The sequence below is a fragment of the Coloeus monedula genome (assembly GCF_965178545.1).
Source record: "Coloeus monedula genome assembly, chromosome: 8".
Lineage (NCBI taxonomy): Eukaryota > Metazoa > Chordata > Aves > Passeriformes > Corvidae > Coloeus > Coloeus monedula.
The window spans coordinates 25,888,392-25,912,797 of record NC_138788.1 but is presented as its reverse complement, the minus strand read 5'-3'; the positions used below and the strand labels follow the sequence as shown (position 1 = coordinate 25,912,797).

The 24,406-nt window shown below is 42.8% G+C and overlaps 1 protein-coding gene across 2 annotated transcripts in view; it reads right to left on the bottom strand.

The window, feature by feature from the left end:
• The window catches only part of SUFU (SUFU negative regulator of hedgehog signaling), an 86,407-nt gene that overhangs the window by 46,149 nt on the left and 15,852 nt on the right, over positions 1-24,406 (bottom strand). For both annotated transcript variants that reach the window (XM_082285781.1, XM_082285782.1), the window contains exon 3: positions 14,025-14,161. In XM_082285781.1, the coding sequence (XP_082141907.1) occupies positions 14,025-14,161 (137 nt within the window). The remainder of the gene's footprint in view (positions 1-14,024; positions 14,162-24,406) is intronic.

Here is a 24,406-nt window from a genome sequence, read left to right as displayed (position 1 = left end):
TGTTTCTGTTCCTCGTGTTTCTGGGGAAAGCCAGGCCATCATTACATGGTCACTTTATTTGGGGACATGTGCAAGATGATGTTGAAAGAAACAGTCCTGCTTGTCCCCTGCGAAAGCAGGGCTATCTGGATCACCTCCTCGGAGCGGTGATGTGGCTTAGCTATGCTAGTACAATGCTTGGCAATTCTCTGCTACCTTGCTCTAAAAAAAAAAGAAAAATCCAACAAAAAACCTCCCAAGCAAACAAACAAACAACATCAACAAAATCAGAAAATTTGCATCAGCGTGTGGCACTGGGGATGCTGCACACAGAGCAGATGACCAGGTCCCTCACACGAGCCAGACTTGTATTATCTGCATCACTCAGCAGTGTGAAAACTGGCTGCTCTAAGGGAGACAAACCTGCATTTTGTACTCGACTCAGAGATCTCCGCTTAACTGCAGGCAGCGAGTCACAGATGTCAGCCTGCGTAACTCAGAGAAACTGTGTATTTGAGGGCAAAGAAGGATTTTAACTCCATGACTTATGGGTGCAGGAATGTTAAAAAGGCCCCCAGTGAGTTCCTGACCAGCATGACAGTGATGCAGCCAGACATTTAAATTGAATGCAGCTTATCCAATACTTACAGAAACAACATAATTTATTGCATTGCCATTACCCCATGCATGGTCTGTATAATTTATTATATAAATGCATTTTCTCCAACACATTTTTAATATTCAGTCTGGCTTTGTTAAAAAAAGTAATCTGGCAATCTGTCACAAGTAAGATTTGATGCTGTTTTTCAGTACCATTTTGCAGACCGAACAGCTAGAATTAATTGAGAGAAACTAAAGGCAAACAGAGTCCAACACTGAAATGTAATAGCTATATTTTTCACCAGACCTACTTAATATATTTCTAACTAGCTCAATAATAAATATAAGCATGCATGCAAAGATGTTAGCTATAATAAATTGATACAAAAGCTAAAGATCAAAGTTGTGTCTAAATATCTCAAAGTAATAGTTATTGTAACTCATTATATATATGCAAACTTTTTAAAAACAGGGTATAAAGAAAAAGACTTTATTCAGACTCATTTGCCAGACATGTTAAACTAAAATAATTAATGCTAAATTCAGTCTCAAGCTTAGTTTCCTAACCTACAAAGAACTGCACACATGGATTGGTAAAGGGAAAAAACAATTGGAATGTAATCTGTGGGGCCCACTGGCAGTTAGTTTATAATTTTGTTTTCAAGTCAAGATGAATGTGTTTTAAGAATATACAAGGAATTAGCAGAATCCAAGCTGTGATATATTTGCATTGTGTTTTAAAAATGCTTTTCCTCTCTGTTTTTCTTTTTCAGTTCAGTTTTGCTGCCCCTTATCTCCTGCCTTGGAAACAGGAACTGCCCCAGCCCTCGCACTCCAAAGAGGTGCAAATTCACACAGTGCTGCTGCCTGCTGCAGACATGCGGCATAGAGAAGATCCCTTAGGAAGAATTAAATCCCAGAAATACAATTAAACAATAGCTCCACTGCAGGGATTCAAATTGGGCTTTTAAAAACAAGGGGCCTAGGCAAAAGGTTCTTTAAAAAAAATAGCAGGGAAAAAACCAGATTATCAATACTGTAAGGACTGCTTGACCTCTGAGGTTTAAAGACAGTTTCAGAAAGCAGAGAAGCATGATGCAGATGATCTTAAAAAAATTGCTCTGCTGGTTGAAAATACAAAATTGATTACTGCACAGCTCCAGGGTGTTAAGTCTGGAAAATAAACAAGCCTCTCAAAAGAGCCCAATCAATTTATGCACATACATATAAACTTATTTGATGACTTAATTCTTTGGACTGAAAGCCAAAATGAAGAGCCTCCCACACCTTCCCAGGGTACACCACCTTGTAGGACAAGGTGATTCCTCACTTGTCCATGTCGTGCTTAGAGCTGTCACTACTATTGGCAGTGGGATGATGGAAAATGTCTCACTGTACTGCAGCTTCCACGGATGGAGTTGCAAATACTGCTTTTCTTATCACAAAGTAGATCCCAGGCATGCAGATGCCTTCTGCAACATCGCAGAGTGCAGTATTTTAGGAAAAAAGAAAAAAAAAGTTTAAATGCTACTGTACCATAACCAATTCGGTTTTGAGCCTCCTCTACCCCTTCTTGTTTTCCAAGACATTTCTTTCCATCCCTTACAGATCTGCATATCTGGCGTTCTCGTTCTCCCTGCCCAATGCTATGTGTGTATACAATTTCAACGACTGCAAACTCTGGGAATTTCTCACGCAGGCTCCCAGCAAGTGACTCTGGTGCCCAGGGCACACTCCCACCCTCTGTGAGTGGTGGGCCCCCGTCCTCTCCCTGACTCTGTAGAGCCTGCTCCACCAGCCACGTCCTCCCACACTTCCTCTCCTCCCCACAACTTCACTCAGCTCCTCCACTCTGCTCCCCTCAGCCTTCTGCAGCCCTTGCAATCAGCAGAAGCAGGAGCTGGCACATTCATCGTGCTTGGCATCCCCTTTTTATAAGCACTGCCCAGGGCAGGTTGCATCTCCCACCTTGCTTTTGCAACAGCACAGTTCTCACCCATCTACAGATTTATCTGCATTGCTCCCTCCTCCAGAAAGGGAAAGCTGGAGGAAGGCATGGCAGCATGAAAGGACTTAGCTGGTGTTGTTGAGTATGGCAGAAAAAGAAAATGAACACAGCTGTGAGTTGCTCCTTCTCAGTCCCACAGAAGTTTGCTGCTCCCAGCTCTTGCTCCTCTACACCCCACCACTCAGACCCATTGCCCTTGGGGTGCTGCAGGGTTGGGCTGCTTTCACCTCCTCCAATATTCCTTTTACTTTCTCCATCCCCCATCCCAGCAACCATAAGGAAGCAGGAGTGATGCACTTGCCAAATTCTGAGCTCCAGGCCAGGCAAGAGACCCTTCCACCCCTGCCCAGTTGCACTGCCACCAGCTTTCTGCATCCTTCACCTGACGGAGATGCATTTTGCAGCACCCCTTTAAAGGGTGGTAGTTATGTCTTCAACAGTTTCAAAAAGTGAATAGCCTCAGGATGGGGTGGAGGCCCAGGAGCCAGAAAGGGTATTATAAAGCAGGATCTCCTGTCAGATAAGGACTCAACTCAAAACGGGTATTTCATGACAGCTTATTTACAGATCATGCGGCCCCACATGACCAATCTGAAGAGATACTTGCCTGTCATTTTAAAACCTTATTCCGTGTTCCAGCACAGGAAAGCTGGAATGTTTTACAGTTACCTGAATGTTTTCCAGCCAGGTGCAGCTAGAACAAAGACCGGTACCCACAGCATTTGGCAACCTTTAAGTGTCCTCAGTGCGGGAAGAGAACTGCAGCAGGTGAGAAAAACTTTTTTCCTTGTTGTTGGACCTCCTACATACTTGCACATGTGCAGGCCACTGAGAAGGGCAGATGCTTAGATGGACCCATGAGCACCATAAGCCTGTACAGTCACTTGTGATCTTTCCCTAGATATGCATCTATAAGACGTTTCTGTTGAAGAGCTTTCAAGGAAATTGAAGGGGAAGCAAAGGCAGTATCTGCCTCTGAAGAACTCAAAGAACATGCAAGCAGCTTCTTTCAATGGCTTTCACAGCACAGATGTCTGATAGAGAGACTGTTAGACTGCACTAAGGTATCTCTTTTAGCAAAAATTATTCGAGAAATGGCAAGAAAGGGGAGATGGTCTGTGAGAAAACATCCACAAAGTTATCACATCATAACCCCTTCAGAAAAGGGTTCTAATTATCCAGGCATTAGTTCTGGGGCTAGTAATGGACAAGAGGGCAGAGGTCTTCAAGAGAGCACTGTGTCATTTTTCTGATTACTTTCCCTTAAATTTTCAGGAATTTAAAACTTGCACAGGCCAAACTTCTGTTTTACTTTGGCAAAGCGGGAGGCCAAAGGGCAGGAAACAGAAGAACTCTGCATTCACACGCAGTTGCATAAAATAGTTACGCATTGAGCTCTACCAACCCATTACAGTACTGCAGGAGAAACACACTTATTCCCAGAGCTGTATTTATGGTTCAAATGCAAAATGGACAGCCTGTTTACGGAGCATCTTTTGAAACACACCAAGTGTTCTGAGAAGACACCTTTAAGCCCCTAATTTTAAACCAAAAAGCATGAGAGTCCACTTCCCTCAGGTTCTGGGCTGCCTGCAGCCTCTGAATATACTCTTCCAGTTTCTCTTTCCCACCAAGAACAAAACACTTCCCCTGCTGTGCCCATTTGCTGCCTCCTGGCCGAGCAGGCTGCTGCAAAGGATCTTTGCCTCTGTGGCTGTCAGAAGACGGTCTGTAATGAGCTCCGCACACTGCCACTCTCGCAGGCAGAGTGGGTTAGTCAGAAAGCACAGTTTGAGCAGCACTTGCTGCACAGATCTTCAATAGAAGTGTAAGAAGGTGGATATGTAACAGTGAACCCAACTTCCAGCTCTGCAGTTCATCTACAGTTACTCTTCTCTGTGGTTTCATCTAACATGGGCTTGGCAGCTGTCAAGGGAAAATACAGTCCTTTTCAGAAGGCTGCTCAGCCCAAACTCTCCTCTGTGCATCCCAAACAATTGCACACAGGCAGTGAGAGAGGATGCTCTTGCAACTGCAGAACAATTCCTCTGTGTTGTCGCTTTCAGCTCCTCCATAGGAGGAGGCAATACTGTTCTCTGCAGAAGCTTTTAACTGCTAAATCGGCAGCTTCCGTTTCCCAGGAAAGGCTGGGTGGGACAAAGACCTCATATATGAGAGGCCAAAGGACCTCACACCAGCAAGAGGGGGAGTTTTCTGCCTTCCCTGCGCTGTTTCCTTTGTCCTGCATTCCTCCTTCAGTACAGGGGACAGAGCCTTTGTCCAAGGCCAGGCTGACCATGTGCAGCTTCTCCCCTGCTTCCTTATTCCAGGGTTAAGAGATATTCTTCCTCACAGAGCTTGCTGGTGTCCAACATGTGGGCTCCTCATCACTCTCCTGCAGTGGGGAGGCTCTGGGCAGGATGGAGAAAAGGCTTCCTGCAGAGAGCTCGGCTCCCCTCCACTTCAGGCAGAAAACATCGGCCAGATCAGTCCTGATCTTGAACTGCAGCCACTCTGGATAAACACCTGCTAAGGGCCAGCATCCAGGCGTCCCTAGGCTTGGGGCCTGCTCGCTGTCCCTCTGCCACTTAGGCTGCTGCAGCAGCCCTGCACAGAGATGCATCACACAGCTTCCTCCAGGTCTCTGCCAGCTTCTTCCCTCCCTCTCCTAGTAGCAGCCCCTGTGCAATATGAAGGCTAAAACAACTTGTGCATTTCTAAGTATAACAATGTATCAAAGTTACAAGTCTTGGTGCTGTGTCCATCCCTGACCCTTTGGGAGCAGCATCAGGGCACATGGACTGATGTAAAACACAGAGAGAAGACAAATTTCCCACCCCCTTTTCTTTTTCCCTTTTTCTTTTTTTTAAAAAAACAACTGAATGAACTTTACTGAACAGCTGAAAAACAACAAGCCAAGTTCAGTTCCCAGGCAGGAACAGGACATGAGTTGACAGAATTAAAAGGGACAGCATCAGTTGAAATCTCGCCAACTCAAACTGGGCCTAAACCTACTTTATCTAAATTGCAGTAGCAGCTACAAACAAGCCTTCTCTTTCAGGCAGCACTGAGATCCCTCACTTACTGCCTGGAAATACTATGTAATCAGTAAAGCAGTCTAGGGGAAGACAGCTTTCCTTCTATTTCAACAAAGTCTTTTATAAGCAACAAAGGCTTTCTGTGCCTCTGCTCCTGGCACAAAGTCTCTCCATGCCTTAGTGTGAACCTATCCTTTGCGGCTGGAGAAGGTCAGAGACCTGTTTCCAGCCAAGAATTAGAAGTTGGAAAGACAACAGTGGCTTCCACAGCAAGGCACAGGAAGTAACCAGCCTGACCCATGAGTACAGACAAACTGCAGGAGAGGAAAAAAGCCCAAACTGCAGAAGATTAGGGAGGTAGAGAAGAAAAGGCTTTAATCTATATTATACAAGTAGCTTAGTCACAACATGCAAGATAGACTTTTCATCCTCCAAGTAAAATGAGAGTACAGGTGTCCTTGGAAACTCCTGGGTTTCCAGTCATGCTTTCCTACTGCTACACTTCTGACTGGGAGGAGCCTCATGCCCAGCCCTGCTTCACAGCACCAGTGCTAATAAAGCAAAAGGCAACGTCTCTCAGCAGTGGTGCTGGTCCCTTCTTCTCATGTTCCTGAGAAATTATCCTGCACTTTTCAAACCTGGCCAGAGGGCTCCAAGGGCTTTTCTATACCGCAGCTGAATTAAATGTGTGGGGAAGAGATTCTCTAGAGTTGCCCAAGGTCCCAGCAAGTCACAAACAAGGGCCAGAAAGGTGCTACTCACTAAAAGCATGACAACCAGCAAAAATAATGGCCAGCTTATCCCATCAGTGGCTGATGAAGTGACAGTGCTCCAAGGCAAAGAGCAGGCCTGAGCGTGGCACTGGGGTGCCTCCAGTATTGCAAAGGGGCAATTCCACCCTTCCTGTTGTGAACAGGAAGAGAAGTGAAGTCAATATAACCAGACAAAATCTAAGGCCATGCAACTCCACTTGTGCTGTCAAGAGGAACAGGCACACCACCCACGTGGTGGCATTCACAGCTGTGTCCCTGCTCTATGCCCTCTGCCAGTTTACCACCCACACCTGAAACCACTCTGATCAAGAGAGGGCTCACAGAGAGGAAGGACAGGCCACCAGCTGTGTGCTAGTTCACAGCCTGGGAAGCCTCAGCCATAGCCAAGGCCACTGCAAAGCTGCTGTCTAAGGACTGGCAAGCCTGTGCCTCAGCACCCACCCACAAAACAGAGCTGGAGGTATCCCTGCCTCACAAGTGAGGATAAAAGCATCAGACTCTGGAGGTCCCAAAAATTACAGCCATACAAACTGACAAATAATATTAAGCTTTGCAAGCCTGCAGAGGGGACCTGCAATAATTTAACCAAGGGAACCCAGATCTACAACAGGGAGTGAAAAGGGCCAGGTCTATCTCCAACCAACAGCTGCAACGCCTTTCAAAACAATTTACAAGAGTTACATCTGGCAATTCCGCCACCAACAACTTCAGCATTGCCATCCAGCTCCAGAGGAAGCCAGCTACAGGTTAGAGACCAAAGCATGAGCTTGACAGCTGCCTGTCCTGACCAGCTCTTCAGCCAACCGCTCTGCACACCAGCAACCAGTTTGTTTTATCAGCCAGCACATCATTTGGTACCAGTCACAGCAGGTACGTCCCAGCTAGAAGCTAGGGGATATGACAAGGCTATCTTAGGAGCTGGGGGGGAGGGATGGGAAGTACTGGGGAGGTAAGCTCACAGGCAGCAGTATGGGGAGAAGGGGATTTACTGCGGCAGTGCAGGTACACAGTGCACAAAAACGCAAAGGACCAGGCTCCATCTGAGCTGCTGCTCACAGAACAGCTTGTTTTATGAGAAACATCTAAGAGGAATTAGGCTAAAATCCAACCAATTTCTCATGGACTGCTGAATAACTATCAGATGATGAGAGCTTTTGGCCATTACAAACTTGGGTTAAGTTGGAGCCGGTGACTTAATGTTTCCATACCACTTTGCAGAATAAAGGCACGCAGCCCCTGCACACTTGGTGGAGTCCTGTTCACCTACAGCAATTTACTGTGCTACAATTTCAGCATTCACGCAGCAGAGTTCACTGCATAACAGGTTCTGTTGAATTGAAACTGATGTTGATTTATACTTCTTTGTAGAGCTAAAAAACACAGTTAATCTCCACACAATTTTAATCTACAATCCTGGAATACTAGAGAGGAGCCAGGGCCAGCTCTACACTGGAAATGGGTCAATATTACAAACAGATGATAGAAAAAAAATATATATTTTACAGAGCCATAGCAACCAGAAGAGACTAATAAATCGGCCTAGGGTTGGAAAAGAAAAGATAAGGGTACAGTCAGGGAAAAATGTATATGAATTACTGGCAGATTTTATTTGGCTTTAGTCATCCTCCTGGGAAGAAATAAAGAGCTTTACAAACAAGCCAGAGAAGCTTCATTTGTATTCAAGGAAGCAAGCAGTTTGTTTTAGGTTTAGAGTTTGGTTGCTTGTTTTGTTTTTTTCCTTTTTACACACAGAAATTGGCCTGTGTCAAGAATGTTTGAAAACATGTTGGCAAGCAAAGAGTCACTGAGGCTACTACACTGAAGCTTTCTGGACCCCAGGAGATGTGAAGATGAGGCCTGGTGGTTATGGTGGGACAGCAGGTGCCAAGGTATCTGCTGGCTAATGGCTGCAGGTTTGTGACCCCCATCAGACCCCCTAATCCCACTGAGCCCCACTTCCAGTGTAAAAGTTATAGTGCCCGTCAAACACAAAGAACCTCCATGACTCAGATGAAACTAACTTGATTCAGGTGAAAAGTGCTGAATAAGAAGAGTGCATCTACACCTTTTACAACTTCCATAATCACCCTTGTTTAAACAAAGGGTGAAACTACAGCATAGAGAGATGGCATAATGGCCCCAAACTGATGTACTGGGACATCATGCACATGGCAGGAATTGTGTGTGTGTGTCCTTCCTTAAACTAGAGACAAGCTGTCATAAAATAACTTCTACCTGAAGAAAGTATGACATGTTAGAAATTACAAAGGAAGGCTACATGTACCTCATTTTGGGCTTGCTTTTCAGCCTGGCTGCCAAAGGCTTGCGCAGCTGTACTGCCTTGGGCAATTCCATGCAGCAGAACCATCCTCCTTTCCAGGGGAGACTTTGGGAAACTGGGCCATGGACTTGAATCGTGCCAGAGAACAGAAGCTCACAGATACTAAGTTCCTACAGGTTTCACAGAAATAACAGATATATTTTCTATCTTATCCTCTGAAAAGGGGATTCCTCACCGTGACAGTGCAGAGGTGCTTGTGGGGAAAAAAACACAAACCAAACCAGCTATAGTTAGTTTAGCCACTGTTTTGACATGTTGTTATCAACATGTATAACTTATCATGTACCTACTGGAATTGGTTCTGTCCAATCCACTTTTCAGAAGTAGTAGGTCTTCTAAGGAATAATTCATGTAAGTTGCTTCTGAAGTACTCAGCTGAAATCTACATTATATTGCCACTGAAAAATTGCACCTTGCATCCTTACTTTCTTTGCCTGCACATTTTGTTACTACTGTTTTGCAGTACCCAAGATGCAAACAGCTTCCTACTACTGACTAGTCAAAGGTCAAATATTAAAATTCAACTTTGCAATTAGTTGAGACATCAAACTCACAGTTAAATATCTTTCAGTGCACTAGTCATCAGGAGACTGTGAGAAAAGATTAATTACATATTTATGGAATCAAAAAAAATTACATTTAGAAGACCTGAAAAGATCACTCAGTCATTCAAGACATATTTATAATATAAATGAGACTAAGAAGGCTCCTACTCTGCCCTTGCCTAAAGGAAGGATCAACTCTGCCTGACAAATATCCATGAAGAACAGTTTGACTTGTTCTCAAAGATATGCAGCAATAGGGAATCTGCCACTATCCAAATGCATTACTGCACTTGCCATTCGGAAGTTTTTCTAATGACAAACCCTAAGCCTATTTTACAGAATTTTTAGTAGTTAAATTACAGAACTTCTAGTCTCTCCTATCCCCAGTAGGCTCATGAAAAATGCATTTATTACTTTATTCATTACAGCAACCTTTTGCATATTTGAAGACTGTTCTCACATCTTCCATCTTCTCCTCCCTAGACTAAACAAATGTAACTCTTTTGATCGTTCCTTCACAGGTCATATTTTCTGGACCTTTGGATCATTCTTACCACTCTCCTCCAGTCTCCCTCCAACTGGGATGCATCTGACTTGAAGCTTTTTGCCCAAAATTAAATACAATGCTCTCCCTCTCCCTTGCAGTGTAGGACCCAATCATATGCAATACACAGAACACTTCTATTTATGCATCAGAATAATTTCACTTCTATCTCTCAGTGTGAAGAGCATGTTGGTTTAGGTATAGCTCATTGGTAATAGTAACTCCAAATAGTTTTCTTTTTCTTTCAGAACTGCTGCTTTCCCCCAGCTGATTGCACTGGATTATTCCTGTGTCAGGACAGGACCTTGCACCTGTTGTGCTTCCCTGCCCTTACTGCACACCAGTACTTCCCAGCTCTACCCATTTTTTGGTGGTTGATGACTACACACTGACAGTCACTCAGAGTTTAAATATCCAACCAGTATTGCAGCCCTCTTCTTTACCTTTTACCAAATCTCATTTCCTCAGCTCATTCACACACTTGTTGGGACAATGTAAAAAGTCTAGTAGTTTCAAGGTAACCAACATTCACTGCTTCCTATGGTACCTGTTAGTTAGTTTCTTCCATTTTATTGTTGATAAATCCATGCTGGAACATCCATTACTCCATGGATGCCTTCTAGATGGTTTGTTTCTCTTAGCAGTTTCTTAAGACCTGAAATCTGATTGACCAATTAGAAACCTTTTTTTTCCTATTGTGGGAGTTTGTTTTGATTTTGATACAGGTTTTTTAATGGGATGTGAAAAACAGCATTTGCCAGTTTCCCAGTCTCCTGTGATGCCACCTGTCTCCCCTAAACCAGCAGGGGCTCAGCCTGCTCATGCTGATATGTTCTAGGGTAAATGTGATCAAGCTCAGCCAACCTGCAAACTTCTAATTCATGGACATCCTCTTAATACTTCTGGCTCATTCCTCACTACAACTTGTGCATTGTGGAGAATAACCATGACATATGCCACATCATTATCTTTAGGCTCTATGCATGACGAGTTTTCATGACAATTTCTCAAAACCTGTACCTGGCAGCTGCAGCTGCTTTCTTTCAAGCTAAAAACCATGGAAGCAGCAAGAGCTCATACACACATGTACCTGTTTCCATGCTACATCAATAGATTACCTTCATGACACAGATCAGGCAGACCCTTGAAAACAACCTAAATTTACCTTAGACAGAAAAAAAATTGCAGATTTTAATTCAGGAAAACACAAACCATAGTCTCTCTGTAGTGATCAAAGGTTGTAATACTGCAGTACATGAAGAGTTAACAATTGTAGTAAGCTCTGGAAAAGCTTTCTGTAGGAAGAGCATTTCTTCCTTTTCATTTGAATTGAAGTATAAATTTGTTCTACCATGAGATATTTGCAGTAGACCCACGAACCATGACAAGCTAAGGTCATGGAATTGTGCAAAGTTTCATTTTCAAGGTTTGAAGGTTTGGGGTTTTTTTAAAACTAACAGAGTTGGAATTTGTGGTCATGGTCTAACAGTGATAAAATTAAGAACAGACAAAGCCACAAATAAAACTTTTTGAGACTTGAAAGCTTGGTTTTGTTGAAGGAGGGTAAGTACTGCCCTTTAATCAAAAGCACCAAGCGCTTGTTACAGTGAACAGAGAAGCCAAGGCTGAAAGAGGTCTGAAATTCAATGCAGAAGATTGCTTTTCTAAAGCACTGCCACAGTGCAGGAGAGTGAGAGAAACAAAGGAATGCAACATTCATTTGCCTAGAAGTGTTTGTTAGAAAAATACATCACTTGCAATGAGACATGCTTTGCAACTGCAATACACAGGAATAATATTTAGGACAGCAGTAGCTGCTAGGTGAATATTCAACTCACTCGTCACCCCCTGAAAATGCTCAGGCTCAGCAGCAGTATAACTACACCTTACTCTCCCCCAGCTTCAGCTGGACTCAGCAGAGCACCTCTATGATAACTAAAAGTTGGCTTTTATCAAGAGATAAGAATTTAGCTCTTAGTACAGCTTTCAGAGTAAGCAATCTTCTGACATGTGAAAGTGCTTGGAGCCTATCCAAAAAGTTTCTGCCGGTTTTATTCTTTTTCTTGCTTCTTGTTCAGGGTGGATTCCTAAGCTTTACTTAAGTTGATTCGGTTCATCAAATGTTTTTAAGGCTTCTTTGGAGTATTAAAGAGACACGACAGATTTTTTTTTTTTTTTTTTTACAAGTGAAGAAGACAACAATGAGGTACATACACCAGAGTTAAACAACACTTATCAGTGTTCCATTTGACAAATGCTCTAAGCACTACAGTCAGGAAGAACTTGAGCAAAAAGAAACCTTTCATCGTGTAAAACAATGCTGTCATGCCACAGCCTGCCTCATGCCTAATGGGCTTCAGAGGAACCAACCCTTCAAATACTTCAGTTTTAAAGTTTCAACATCTGAACAGAGTAGTCCTGTAAAAAAAAACAAGAAAAAAAAGACAACGGCAGAAGCTCACTTGGCTCTGCAGAGTGAGAATGTCAAACTGGGGGAAAAAACTCTACTAGGTAGAAAAGAAAGTAACACTGCTGAGGACTGGGTGCCTGATTACCCAGGAGCGACACAAGGAAGAACACGGGAACTGCTCTGACACTGCCATCCTGAGAGAGGACAGCTCAAGGGAGTAAAACAAAACAAAGCAGGACACGTTAGATGTAGCAGAAGTACTGGGGACTCTGCAGAGCAACGTAGTGAGAGATCTTTGACTAAATTAGAAAATTACTGCATCTAGCTGTGGTCAACTGGCATTGCTCTGAAAGATCAAGAAGAAACATGATAAAGTAGGCCCCATTACAAGTCTTACTTCTAAATGCATCATCTTGTCAGGATTAACATGATGTCTATTATTAACCAGACAATTTTAGCCTGAGAAAATTCTTTTCTAAAAGAGATGTGATAATCAAATTTGTACTAAAATAAAACTAGAGCTTGTTCACTTGTTGCAACAGCATACAGATTCCTTTTATACAAGGCAAGGAATGGTTGGTAACAGTCAGTTACAGCACGCAGCTGCTTGCTGAAGGGCATGAAGCAGTATGGAAAGAAACACCCCAAATCCAACACTTCTGTAATATTTTAAGGGGCCTTCGCAGGTCTCTCGTCCAGCCTCCCTATTTGAAGTGGAGCCATCACCAATGCTAGATCAGAGCCAACTTAGCTTTGTTGAGCTAAGTCCTGAACCTTTCCAGGAATGGAGTTCCAGCACCTCTCTTAAAAACCATTCCCTGTCCTTTGCCACTCTCCTTGTGAGCAAGTTTTCCTTGAAGCTTTTCCAGGGCCTCCCATACTGCAGTTCAGAGCTGTAGCCCTTTGATGTACTATCTAGGGCTTGACCCCACAATCTTGTAACTACCCTCCCTACAGCTGTAGGCTCCAATTAAATCCCCCTGCACATTCTCTTCCCAGGCTAAGCTGGCCCTGCTCCCTCCATCTCTTCTCATGGCTCACATGCCCTAGAACCCTGACCACCTTGAACACTCTCCAGCTTTTCAGTATCTCTTAAAGGCCCAAAATAGGACACAGTATTTTCAGCAAGGCCTTCCCAGTGCCATGCCAAAGAGGTAATAACTTTCCTCTATCTGCTGCTCATGCTTTTCCTAAGGTAACCCAGCATGTGGTTTGCCCATTGTATGACTATTGTGGTGTTAGCTCACACCCAATTTCATAGTCAAAGAAAGAAGTGAATTTATGATTCATACACTGTTATTTTTCATAAGGCAAATTGAAAACTAAACACCCAGAGGTTAGAATCCACTACCATGAGTTTGAGCAGTGCCTTTAAAGAGTCATGGTGAATATAAAGTAAAAACCAGAATGGATAAGCAGAAGATAATACTGGAGGGTGGTTCATGCCAGATTGGTATGCATAGGTACAACCACTCTTTTCATTCCATAAATCATTCTTTGGCTTTGAGGTCAAAAACATGGTCCTGCATTATTGCAGGAACCAAACCAGGGAAGTCTCTGCCCTGACTGCCAGCTTAGTCACCAAGAAGTTTCCCCTTAAGTACCCTACCAAATCCCATTTCACTCTGCAGACCTCCTCTCACCCATGAAAAGACAGTGACCACACAAAGACAATTCCCAAGACTTGACTGGGTGCTTAGGAGACAAGTGTCACACCCTGTAACAGATGTGGTTCTGCAGAACTTGAGCAGGAAAAAGTGAGGTTGTGTATTTAACCCTATGGTACCTGACTGGAAGACGTATCTGGCCAAGCCTTGCATCAGCTCTGCAGGCCAGGTGGGCGGTGCCGACTCCCCCGTCTCTCTCTTCAGTCGGAATGTCAGCTCAAACCCAAAACCACTCGGTCCATCTGTTCCTGTAAACCTGGAGAGAATGAAAAATAATTAGTCACAACACACTTCTTGTAACCAGGGGAGGATTTAAGATCAGGACCATGGAAAAAGGATGAGCATTCTCCTCATAGAACAGATATGTTTGAGAAATTCCCTTTCAGTCTACTCTGGCTCTAATGGCAGAATATGGTGAGATTGGCTGATGTAATACAATTTCAAAGACAACTATCATAGTAGTGTTTTCAATCACAACAATTCAGCCTTGGAACCATGACTTTCCTGGGACTCATGGGATTTTCAACAACTTGAATTTGTCTTTAAAGCATCACTGTAAGTTTTACACTCATAGCTAAATGGGAACACCAAAGAAAAGACATAACAGAAAATAATATTATTCCACCTTTATGAATTCAAATTTCTATGCACTGAGAAGTGGGATACAACTGAAGTACTGAGTAGCTTGCAAATTTGAAAGCAAGTTAGGGTCATCCATGTGATTTCTATCACTGTCATTGCATCCCTTGTTCATGGCTGCTCCTCAAAGGCAGAGGAAAAAAGGAAGGATTTATGCTGAGCATAAAAACGCCTTAAAGAAGCTTTCATAAGCCCATATCATTCTCCAGGTTCAAACCTCTGACACCTGCAGCCATTGGCAAATTTTCTGGGGAAACTTCATGAATGTCTTGGATGCTGGTACCTTGCTGGTGCATATGAAAGATACAATGCATAAAGGCTTAATAACACTGTACTACTAAAATCAGTCAAACAGAGCAGTCTGGAAACTAATCAGAGCACTTTCTATTTGAAAAGCCCAAAGAGGTAACAACAGTAATTACAATGCAGCAGTCCACAAGGACCCCAGCTTTACAATAAGACAACCATCTGGGATGGAGCGTGTGCAGGAAGGGATCTCGAAATTAGTATTTTTTACCTGCACGTGGCCCCAGGTACAAAAACTGAAAGCTGAAACGCAGCATTAAGTTTCTGTACTAACAAATCTGAATATTCCACACAGTTTTCTTTATGCTGAACCCTGCAGTTTTGAGTGAAAGTTTCTTTTTTAAAATGCTAAGGAAAAAGAAATTGAAAAAATATCTGTGACTGAAAACAATAAAGTATTAGAAGTCATTCTGACGTCTGCAATAGAGGAGTAAACAATATAACAAATATTAGTATAACAACATACAAGCATGTCCATCTTTATTTCTCTCCACATTATCCTCAACAAAGAATTTGAGAATTAAATACTATGAAAACAATTTCCCTGCGAACAGGCCAGAAAACACATTTCAAACGCTCAACTGGTACATATAAAACCTCTTTTGGGAGAGAAGTATACACTTTTAAGCAACAAGTCAAATCATTACATCTGGCTCTCAGACAAAGCAAGAGCTTAGTGAATAACCAGCCAGCCAGGGATGGAATCTGGATGTGCACTGAATCCTGTGTTCTGTAACCATACATGCAGACCTACTTAACTGACTGATACAGGACAGTGACAGCCTCACAAATGCAAAGTTGTACCTTGAACATCCAGCCCCCCTATAGTGTTCTATTAGTTTCACATATCAGTTAGTAAAGGAAAAAACAGAAATATTTCTTAAAGGGAGAAACAAAAACACTTCAAAGTAGATAGTTTTCAAGGACTGATTCCAGGAAAAAGCATAAACCAGAAACTGAAACACATTATGAAAGGGTCAGTTTTATGAAAGATCAAAGTTAACAAAAAGCCTTCAAGCTGATCTTTCCCAGTTAAATATTTTGGAAAGTAAGATGGCTCCCTATTGAATTTCCTCCTTTCAAGGCACGTTCTGAAACAACACAACTTCTAATATGCAATGCGATAGAGTTCAGTGGGCTTTTTTTTACCCTCTTGGATCTCTGCTTCCCAAAAATAACTGTTTAAAGAGGACCACACGTGCTTTACATTGATCCATATGAAAATTACTGGGTAACAGAAGTGTTTAGGTGAGTATCCATCAAATATAAAGCAACATTTATATTTAGGAGAACATTGCTGGTCAGCAACATACCAGTAGTCACAAAGCAATAAAGCTAGCAGGCAACGCTTAAATTAATTTGTTCGTATGGTAGTGAGACTCTGAAACAGAACTACTGAAGAGAATAAAAGGTAAGGAAACAAGCATTAAGTTACTTCCCTTCTAAGATTTAAAAAATCTCCCCGAAAATTCAAGATGTATCTTCCAAAGAACACTCAGAAAATGCAGCAGCAATACAATGCTTATATTCTCAAATTAACAGTTAAATCTTAGAAGAATTTTGTTTGCATGTGAGAAATTTGTATTTAAAGATTAGACTTAAAATAGTTTTGAATAGTTAATGGTGACAAGTTGCTGAAAATACAGTTAGAGGGAAAATTTAAAAACATGCCATTCACCTGCACTGTGCAGCTGTTCCGAGGTAATGTTCTATAAAGTAAAAGTCTTTGATCTGTTTAATTTTAGGTTGGTAATCTGGTTTTGAGGAAATTGTGACACATGTGGCTTTAAAAACTTGTGATTACTTTGCAAATACTTCACGCTTAATTTAGATAGGTCTTTAATAGAAAGAAATATTAATATTCAAAATGTAATTAGCATAGTAATTTTGTTAGTATTTTTGCCAAAGGTTTTGCTTTTATTCTTAAAAAAAGTCTTGTATTTGAAGGTAAGTTCAATGTAGTTTCAACAGCTGCCATGAAATTTCTCCCACTGAACAATGGACCATAATCCAGGATCAGAGCTCCTGGATGAGGTTTGGGGGATGTACCTGAGAATGGAGGCAGACATGAGCTTCAGGAGCTACACAGACCTATAACCTTCCTATATGCTTCTGACCCTTGGTCTAAGGAAAATCACAGAGAAGTATCCAGTAGCCAAGTTACGCAGCTTGGCTTCTCTTATAGATATCCATCTTACTACAATTGCTTACACTGGCCCCAACTTCAATATCTGTGATGTTAATTAAGGATGCATTAGTCTGCTGGTGGAGAGGCAAGTAGCATGGGAAACAATTTTTCCCTGTTAGAAACCCAAGATCTCCAGATACATGTGCCAATGGAAGACAGAGCAAACGGCTGATCATCTCTCACAAGGATAAAGAGACTCCTTTCCTGTATTCCATGTGGAAACACTGGGTTCTCATGGTAGTCTCCTCCTTTCAGACTATGTCTCCACTGCTTAAGGATTATCTTAGGAGGATGACAAGAAGCTGGACAAAAAGCCCACCACACCTTGCAGGCTTGCAGACGTTCAAACTTGTGTTTCTTCCTGTAAGTTCCAAATTTCCCCCAAACTTCCAGAAGACTTCTAGAAAATCAGCCACCTTCATCCAGCCACAATCGATGAACAAACCAAAAAACCCAAACAATACTTCTGGAAGAGAAAGACTGGACAAGCCTCATTTCCACAGAAAAACTGGGTGGAAGGGTATGAATAACCCACAGATGGAAGAAATCTTGCTAAAGCACATGGAAGCCATGACCTCTTCCACAGACCTCCCCATGTTCTCTGCTACCTGTACCTGCACCAACCTGCTCCCTTTCCAGTGAGCAGCAAAGCATTCCCAGCAGGTCAGCCTGACACAACTCCTGTGCCAGCTGCAGAGGCAATGCACTTTGATTACAGACTCTGATCTACAAATGCTGGCACTATTTGGGGCTGGTTTCTCTGAGAGCTGGGGAGGTGAGGACTAAGATGGTAGGTTTGGTGTGGGGTTTTTTTGGTCATGGTTAGGTTGATTGGGTGTTTTTTTTTTATTTGTTTGGGTGCTTTGTTTGTTTGTTTTTGGGTTTGGTTTTTTTGGTTTTTTTTTGGGGGGGGGGATGGTGGTCATGGTTTAAATCTGAAGGTAACCAATTCAAACTACAGCCAATTTAGAACAAAGACTTTGGAGCTCAGTTCAGCATCTCAGCAGTGAAGTAATTTCTTCAGCCAAACTCTTGCAATGCAGCAGTCCAAAAGCGCATCAGCTTTGATCATCTCAGACGATGACCTGAGATGGAATGTGTGCAGGAAGGAAACCTCAGCATTAGTATTTTGTATCCATGCATGGCCCCAGCTACACAAACTGAAAGCTGCAAAACAGCATTAAGTTGCTGTACTAACAGATCTGAATATTTCACATAGTTTGTTTTATGCCTTGGTTCTGGTGAACCCTGGAGTTTTGAGTGAAAGTTTCTTGTAAACACTTCTAAAACACTACGAAGGGGGGGGAAAGAATTCCATATTTTGCCCCCAAACTAAAGACACCAAGTATAAAGAGTCATCATGGACCATATTGTGCCCACCACTGCTTTGCCCCCTCCAACACAAGGGCATATCACCTTTTTAGCCAACCCAACTGCAAAGCAACCAGCTACGTTTTCACAAAAATAAACACTGATGGAGAAATTCTTGGCTTGCTGCATGCTCACTGGCACACATCAGATAGTTTTATATTATGACTACAGCAGTAATAGAAGGCTCTGGTATCTGCCAAGCCAAATCCAACCCCATATTTGATATTAAAACCTTATTTTGTAAAAAGAACAAAAATAAACCTTTCAAAAGCCAAGGTCATACATTACATGCCATTCTTTGAGTTAAAACTCCCTTTATCTGTTCAGCAAATCAGCTCAGCAGAACAAACCACACTGCAGCACTGCGCATATGCTGGAGGAGCCTAGCTTGTTCCTTTAATGAGGTAAGAGTTTCACTGATCATGATATTTAGTTCCAGCAAAAGAATCCAAAGAAATAGAGGCCTCTTTATTTACAGAGCTGTGCAACCAGGCCCCCCTGAGCCCCTCAGCACCCCACGCTCTGCCAGGCCCTCTCCTGAAGCCACACACAGAGAACTGAAAAGCTGCTCCCCTCTGCAGCAGAGTACCCAGGGCGTTTTTCACATCAAATAACCCAGCTTAAGAGGATCAAAAGCCAAAGTAGCCCTTTGCTTTAAAAGCAGCTCTGAAAACCAGAGGCTTTTCAGTTCAAATCAAAGCTATTTGCCAAAGCATTTTCATTCTCACTTTTACAAGGAAGAAGAGAAGGTTTGCTTCACTGCAGTGCAAATGGCAGTATTTCTGCAATTCTGCTTTTGAAAGCTACACAGCTCTGTACAAGGAGCAGAGTGTACCAGGTGTTTATTTTTTGAGAGTTTAAGTGTATGTGCATATAAATATATTAGGTGAACCAATCCCTGGAAAAGGGAGTTTACATAGGGAAATCACCATGATTATTTCAGCCTGGGAACAAGAAGAAAGCCCTTTCAGGCTGTTTGGGGATAGTTAGGACTGTACTTTCAGAAGTCACAGCTGCACTCCCAATAGCTTCAGGGAGATAAACCATGTCTCTTCTGGGAAGCAAGGTCACAGTACTCTGAAACGACTTGTCTTAGACTCAGTTTTCAGCTCCTTCACCACTACTTTTCTGAAGCCACTTAAGATGCCTTTTACTTCAATTCCTTAATTGCATCCTTCCATGTCTTCTAGAAAGATAGTTAGTTAACTGTTCTGCTGCTGGTGAGCTACTCTGATATCATTTTGAAGGCTGCAGAAATATAGTATTGCTACATTTCTAAACCTGACATCAGGAAGAGCTGCTGTTGTTTGCATCAGTAGCAATTTTAATTCTACCCACAATCCCCAGCCCACCCACCAAAAAAAACCCCAACACAGAAATTGCCAATTCATAGCTTTCAGTACTCCAGATCAGCCTCTCAGGACCTTTCAGAAGTTTGAGAAGCTGGTCAAACCAAGGTGACTGGCAGTATCCACCACTCAGCCTGATGAGACCGAAGTACTTCAGAGTCCAAACCTCAATATTGTTTTAAGGCTGCAGAGCTAATACCCATCCCAGAAGATTTTTCTATTAGGTAGCAAAGAGACTACTATTAGCAACACAGAGGACTGGTGTCTCAAAAAGCATCAGGGTAGCCAGTGATTGACTTCATAGGTCCTCCCTGAGAATCACTTGAATCACTTCCCTTTCACTGCCCCCTAACAAGGAATACGAAGGGTGGTCTGTCTAAAACAAAAGGAGAAATTTTCAGCAGCCACTGAGCTAAATACTTCAGTGTCTCCATCTCCTGGAAAAGACATTGGACAAGAGCTGATGTGCCTCAAACAAGATTATACACAGCCAGTCTTCTGAATTCAAGTTCCAGGTGCACTGCACAATTTCTGCCCACCATAAGCAAATGACTCTGATTCCAGAGCTTCAGGGGAAAAAAAAAAGAAAAAGAAAAAAGGGGACCCTACCTAGTGCTTCCAGCATCTTGCCTAACAGGAAGCAGTCGTTTCTAGTGCAGCTGTCAAACAGTATAAAACTCTCCTCCGAGAACCCCGATGGCATGCTGGGAGGCTCCTGTGAAGCAATTTCATAAGAAAATAGGCACAGCAACTCCTTTATATAAAAGGCTTAAAAAGCATCCAGAAGTGTTATTTCAGCCAAAACCTACCTGCTTACTCACATATTCTCCTGGATTGTTTCCTGACATTTAAAAAGTATGCATTCGCATAAAAACATTTTTGAGAAGCAGGGGGTGCTTATCTGGATGTCAGATGGTTATCTCTTCAGAGTGCTCAGCAGGAAATTCCATGAGCTCCTACCACCCCAAACTCACACACACAAGCTTACTGGACTCCTTTGTAGCTTGATTTAAGAAAAACTTCATGTATAAGCAGGGCAAATACAAACATAAAATGAACACATGCTCAAAGATTTCTGTTCATGTAAAATCAAGGTTGGAAAGTGAGTGACACAGTGCTCAGAGATGTCAGTCTATGGCAGCTGCTGCTTAGAGCTTGCTCTTGCAGTACATCATATCAAATGTGTAAGCCATCAACACCATATGGAAAACTCTTCTAGAAAGTTAAATAGTTTTTAGAGATTTATTCCAACATCTAAATCCAAACAGATGCAGAGGCACTGACTCTGCAGTTATTTGGAGGCGTGTTTGTCAGCTTTCTGACATACTCATGTAGGATCCACTTAGAAAGCTTACATTGAGATAGATCTGAGTAAGATCTGAGTAAAATTTGTGAATTGATTTGTGCTGGCCAGTATGAAAACAGAACTGCACTTCACTGAGCTACCATTCAACGAGGGAAGAGCTGTTACAGGGCAGAGGGGAAAGAGGAGACAAGGTACAGTTTTGCTCACACATACACAATACTGATTTCACAGATTTTATTATTCAGCTTCTTCAAAACTCAGCCAGTGACAATCTTGTCCCTGAAGCCTGGACTCACAGTTTAGATTTCGTTTTTACAAAATTGTCTCTATAAACAACAAATGTTGATACAACAGATAAGTTGTTTTTTCCTCTAAACCTACAGAGACAAGTCAACCTTATTCCTAATTCTGCAGACACAACTGTTTCATACAGTGTCACTAGATAGTGATCAAACTCCAGAACAGGATCCAGGGATGTGATTCAGGGAAGTCGGCCCTCTGAGAAAGCATCAACTGGAAACTTCTGGAGGTCCCTTCCAACCCAAGTGATCCTACAAAGCATCATGGCTGAGAACACAGGCAAGAACTTATTCCACCGATACTCTGTATCCAGAACTGTGTTTGCTGGACCCACAGCTGACAGACAACTCACAAACACTTGAGTTAAACTCGTTTTGACAGAAGTGTTTCCTATACTCAGCTCCTGCCCAGCCACCTGGAAACAGCTCCTGAACTGTGCTATCTCCAGCATTGTATGTTAAAGTGAACCACCATCAGTTTTCTGGTCACTTTAATGTGCTGGGCTGCAAGTTAAGGCAATCTAGGGGTGGCTTCTGTCCATGCCATGAAAGCAGAAGCTGTTAGAAGGACAGAATCATGCTTAGCTGCTGGAGGTTAATCCCTTTGAGCTCCAGAGGCTTGGAAGCATTATTGTCTCATTCTGGAGAGTGCCAACATACAGTCACACCTGTAGGGATAGTGCTTGTAGATTAAGGGTAAAAGGCTGTAAAGGCCCTATCAGTGCCAAAGGCATCAATCAGTCTCATTAGTAACACCAAGTCAAGAAACTTCAGAATACTCTCAAAGTGCTAAAACAGCATCCAGGTAACCCAGGTTTGAGCCTCCTGTCTGCTACAAACTTCTCATCCTCCTCAACAAGTTACTGAGGAATTTGATTCTCAGCTGTAAATAATGATTTTTCTCTGCTTCAAAGAGTAATATGACACACTCATCATATAGGAAATGCTTATATACTCCATCTATCAAGGTCACAAAAGCTGGGAAATTAACTCCACATTCTGCACAGCATGGACAAATACTGAACACGGGAAATGACTAAAACAACAAAATATGAAACAGGAGGTTGCATGGGATATGTCACTCCCTACTCCAGCAAAAGATGTACACATGAGGACAGCTTACATTTTATTTTCTCTATTTTATGGTGCATGGTTGTAGCTATACCAGTAGGTGATGGTTTACTCTCCCATTACAGTTATAACTAAATTGACAAGACCAAACCATTTCATCTTCATGATTTCCAAAACAATGTCTTAAAAATAAATAATGTAGGTGTAATCAATGGTAGACTACTGACCATGTGTTTGAGCTCAAGGGCTCACACATTTCTCCACAGAGCTACTCTGGCTTCCCACCTCATGGCCAGCAGAATCAGTCCCAGCCCAGGTGAGGTGTTGAGTACAGGTTCTGAACAACCAGAACCAGCACCACAAATGAGGCTTCTTGGCAAAGAAAGTGCAACCAGTTTCACTGCAATGGCCTGGGAAGTTGCAGCAGAGTTGTATCATCTTAATGCCCACTGAAAGGATCTGGAAAAAAAAGCTGGGAGTACAATAAGGATTTACTACTGCATTCACAGAACAAGGGTGAGGGCACTAGTGAAAAAGAAAACTTATCAAGATCTGTAATATTTTACTTAAGCTGCCTATTTATGCTGCACTTCAGAACTACTCTTTCTTCGTTTCTACAAGGCCCAGAAGAACAGTGCTCTCACTTGGCCTGAGCTGGAGGTGATTCTGCCAACAAAGCACACAGACACTGCACAACACAGTGCACTAGAGAAGACAACCTTTCATCAGCACATGGATCCGCTTCACATTGGAACTGAATCCTTAGCTCTGATAGATGGGGAACAGTAATACATCTCCACAGCTTCACCTAAGGGCTCAGCTGCAACCTCACCAGGCAAGAAAACATTAGCAAAGGGCTAGTTTGAGCCAGTGTGACTGGGAAGGGCAGTACTGCTGTGCTTAGTGAGCAGCCGGGAAAAGGGCACCAACTTTCCTTGCAGTGTCTGCTGGCTCCTTCATAGCTCCTACTGTGGAAAGTTCTGCAGCTGCTGGGAGGAACCTATTCGCATAACAAAGCGCCTTTCAAAAGCAGTACGGGAGGGTGGAAAGAAATGAAAAAACACTCCAAGCCACTGACAGCTACAGTTAGTATTTTTCAGCACTGCCTAAAAGTCTCAGGTGAGGATCAGGACTCATATACGTTACATAGAATACAAACACTGGTGTCTCCCATTACCTTCCTGCTGGCTAAAGAACATACATTTAGAAAAATCATGCAAGAAGCAACTTTAGCATATCCATGAGCACATTTTTAGGACACTCATACAATTAAGTTCTCAGCTGTGCAATAAATCAACTTGAGGCATAAAAGATATTCAGGAGCTTTTAAGGAGCCTGAACTCCAACAGCTTGCAAGCAAGCTGTAGGCATCCATGTATTGCTGGTTGGCAAAATGCTCAATGCAAACCAGCAAAGTGTGACTGCAGCCCAGGAAGTCAACTGTGTCCTGGGCTGCACCACCAGAGGTGTGGCCAGCAGGTCGAGGGAAGTGGTTCTGCCCTGCCCCTCTGCTCTGCTCTTGTGAGAACCTACCTGAACTGCTGCATCCAGCTCTGGGACTCCCATCCTAAGAATAATATGGATGTGTTGGAGTGAGTCCTGATGATGGCCATGAAGATGCTCAGAGGACTGGGGACAGGCCGAGAGTTGGGCCTGTTCAGCCTGGAGAAGAGAAGGCTCCAGGGAGACCTTAGAGCACCTTCCAGTACTCAAAGGGCTGGAGAGCTGGAGAAGGATTTTTGACAAGGGCACGTAGTGACAGGGCAAGGGGGAATGCCTTTAAACTGACAGAAAGGAGGTTTAGATTCGATGTTAGGAAGAAATTCTTTACTGTGAGGGTGGTGAGGCACTGGTGCAGGGCTGTCCAGAGGAGCTATGGATGCCCCATTCCTGGAAGTGTTCCAGGCCAGGCTGGATGGGGCTTTGAGCAAGCTGGTCTAGTGGGGACTGGACCTAGATGACCTAGATGATC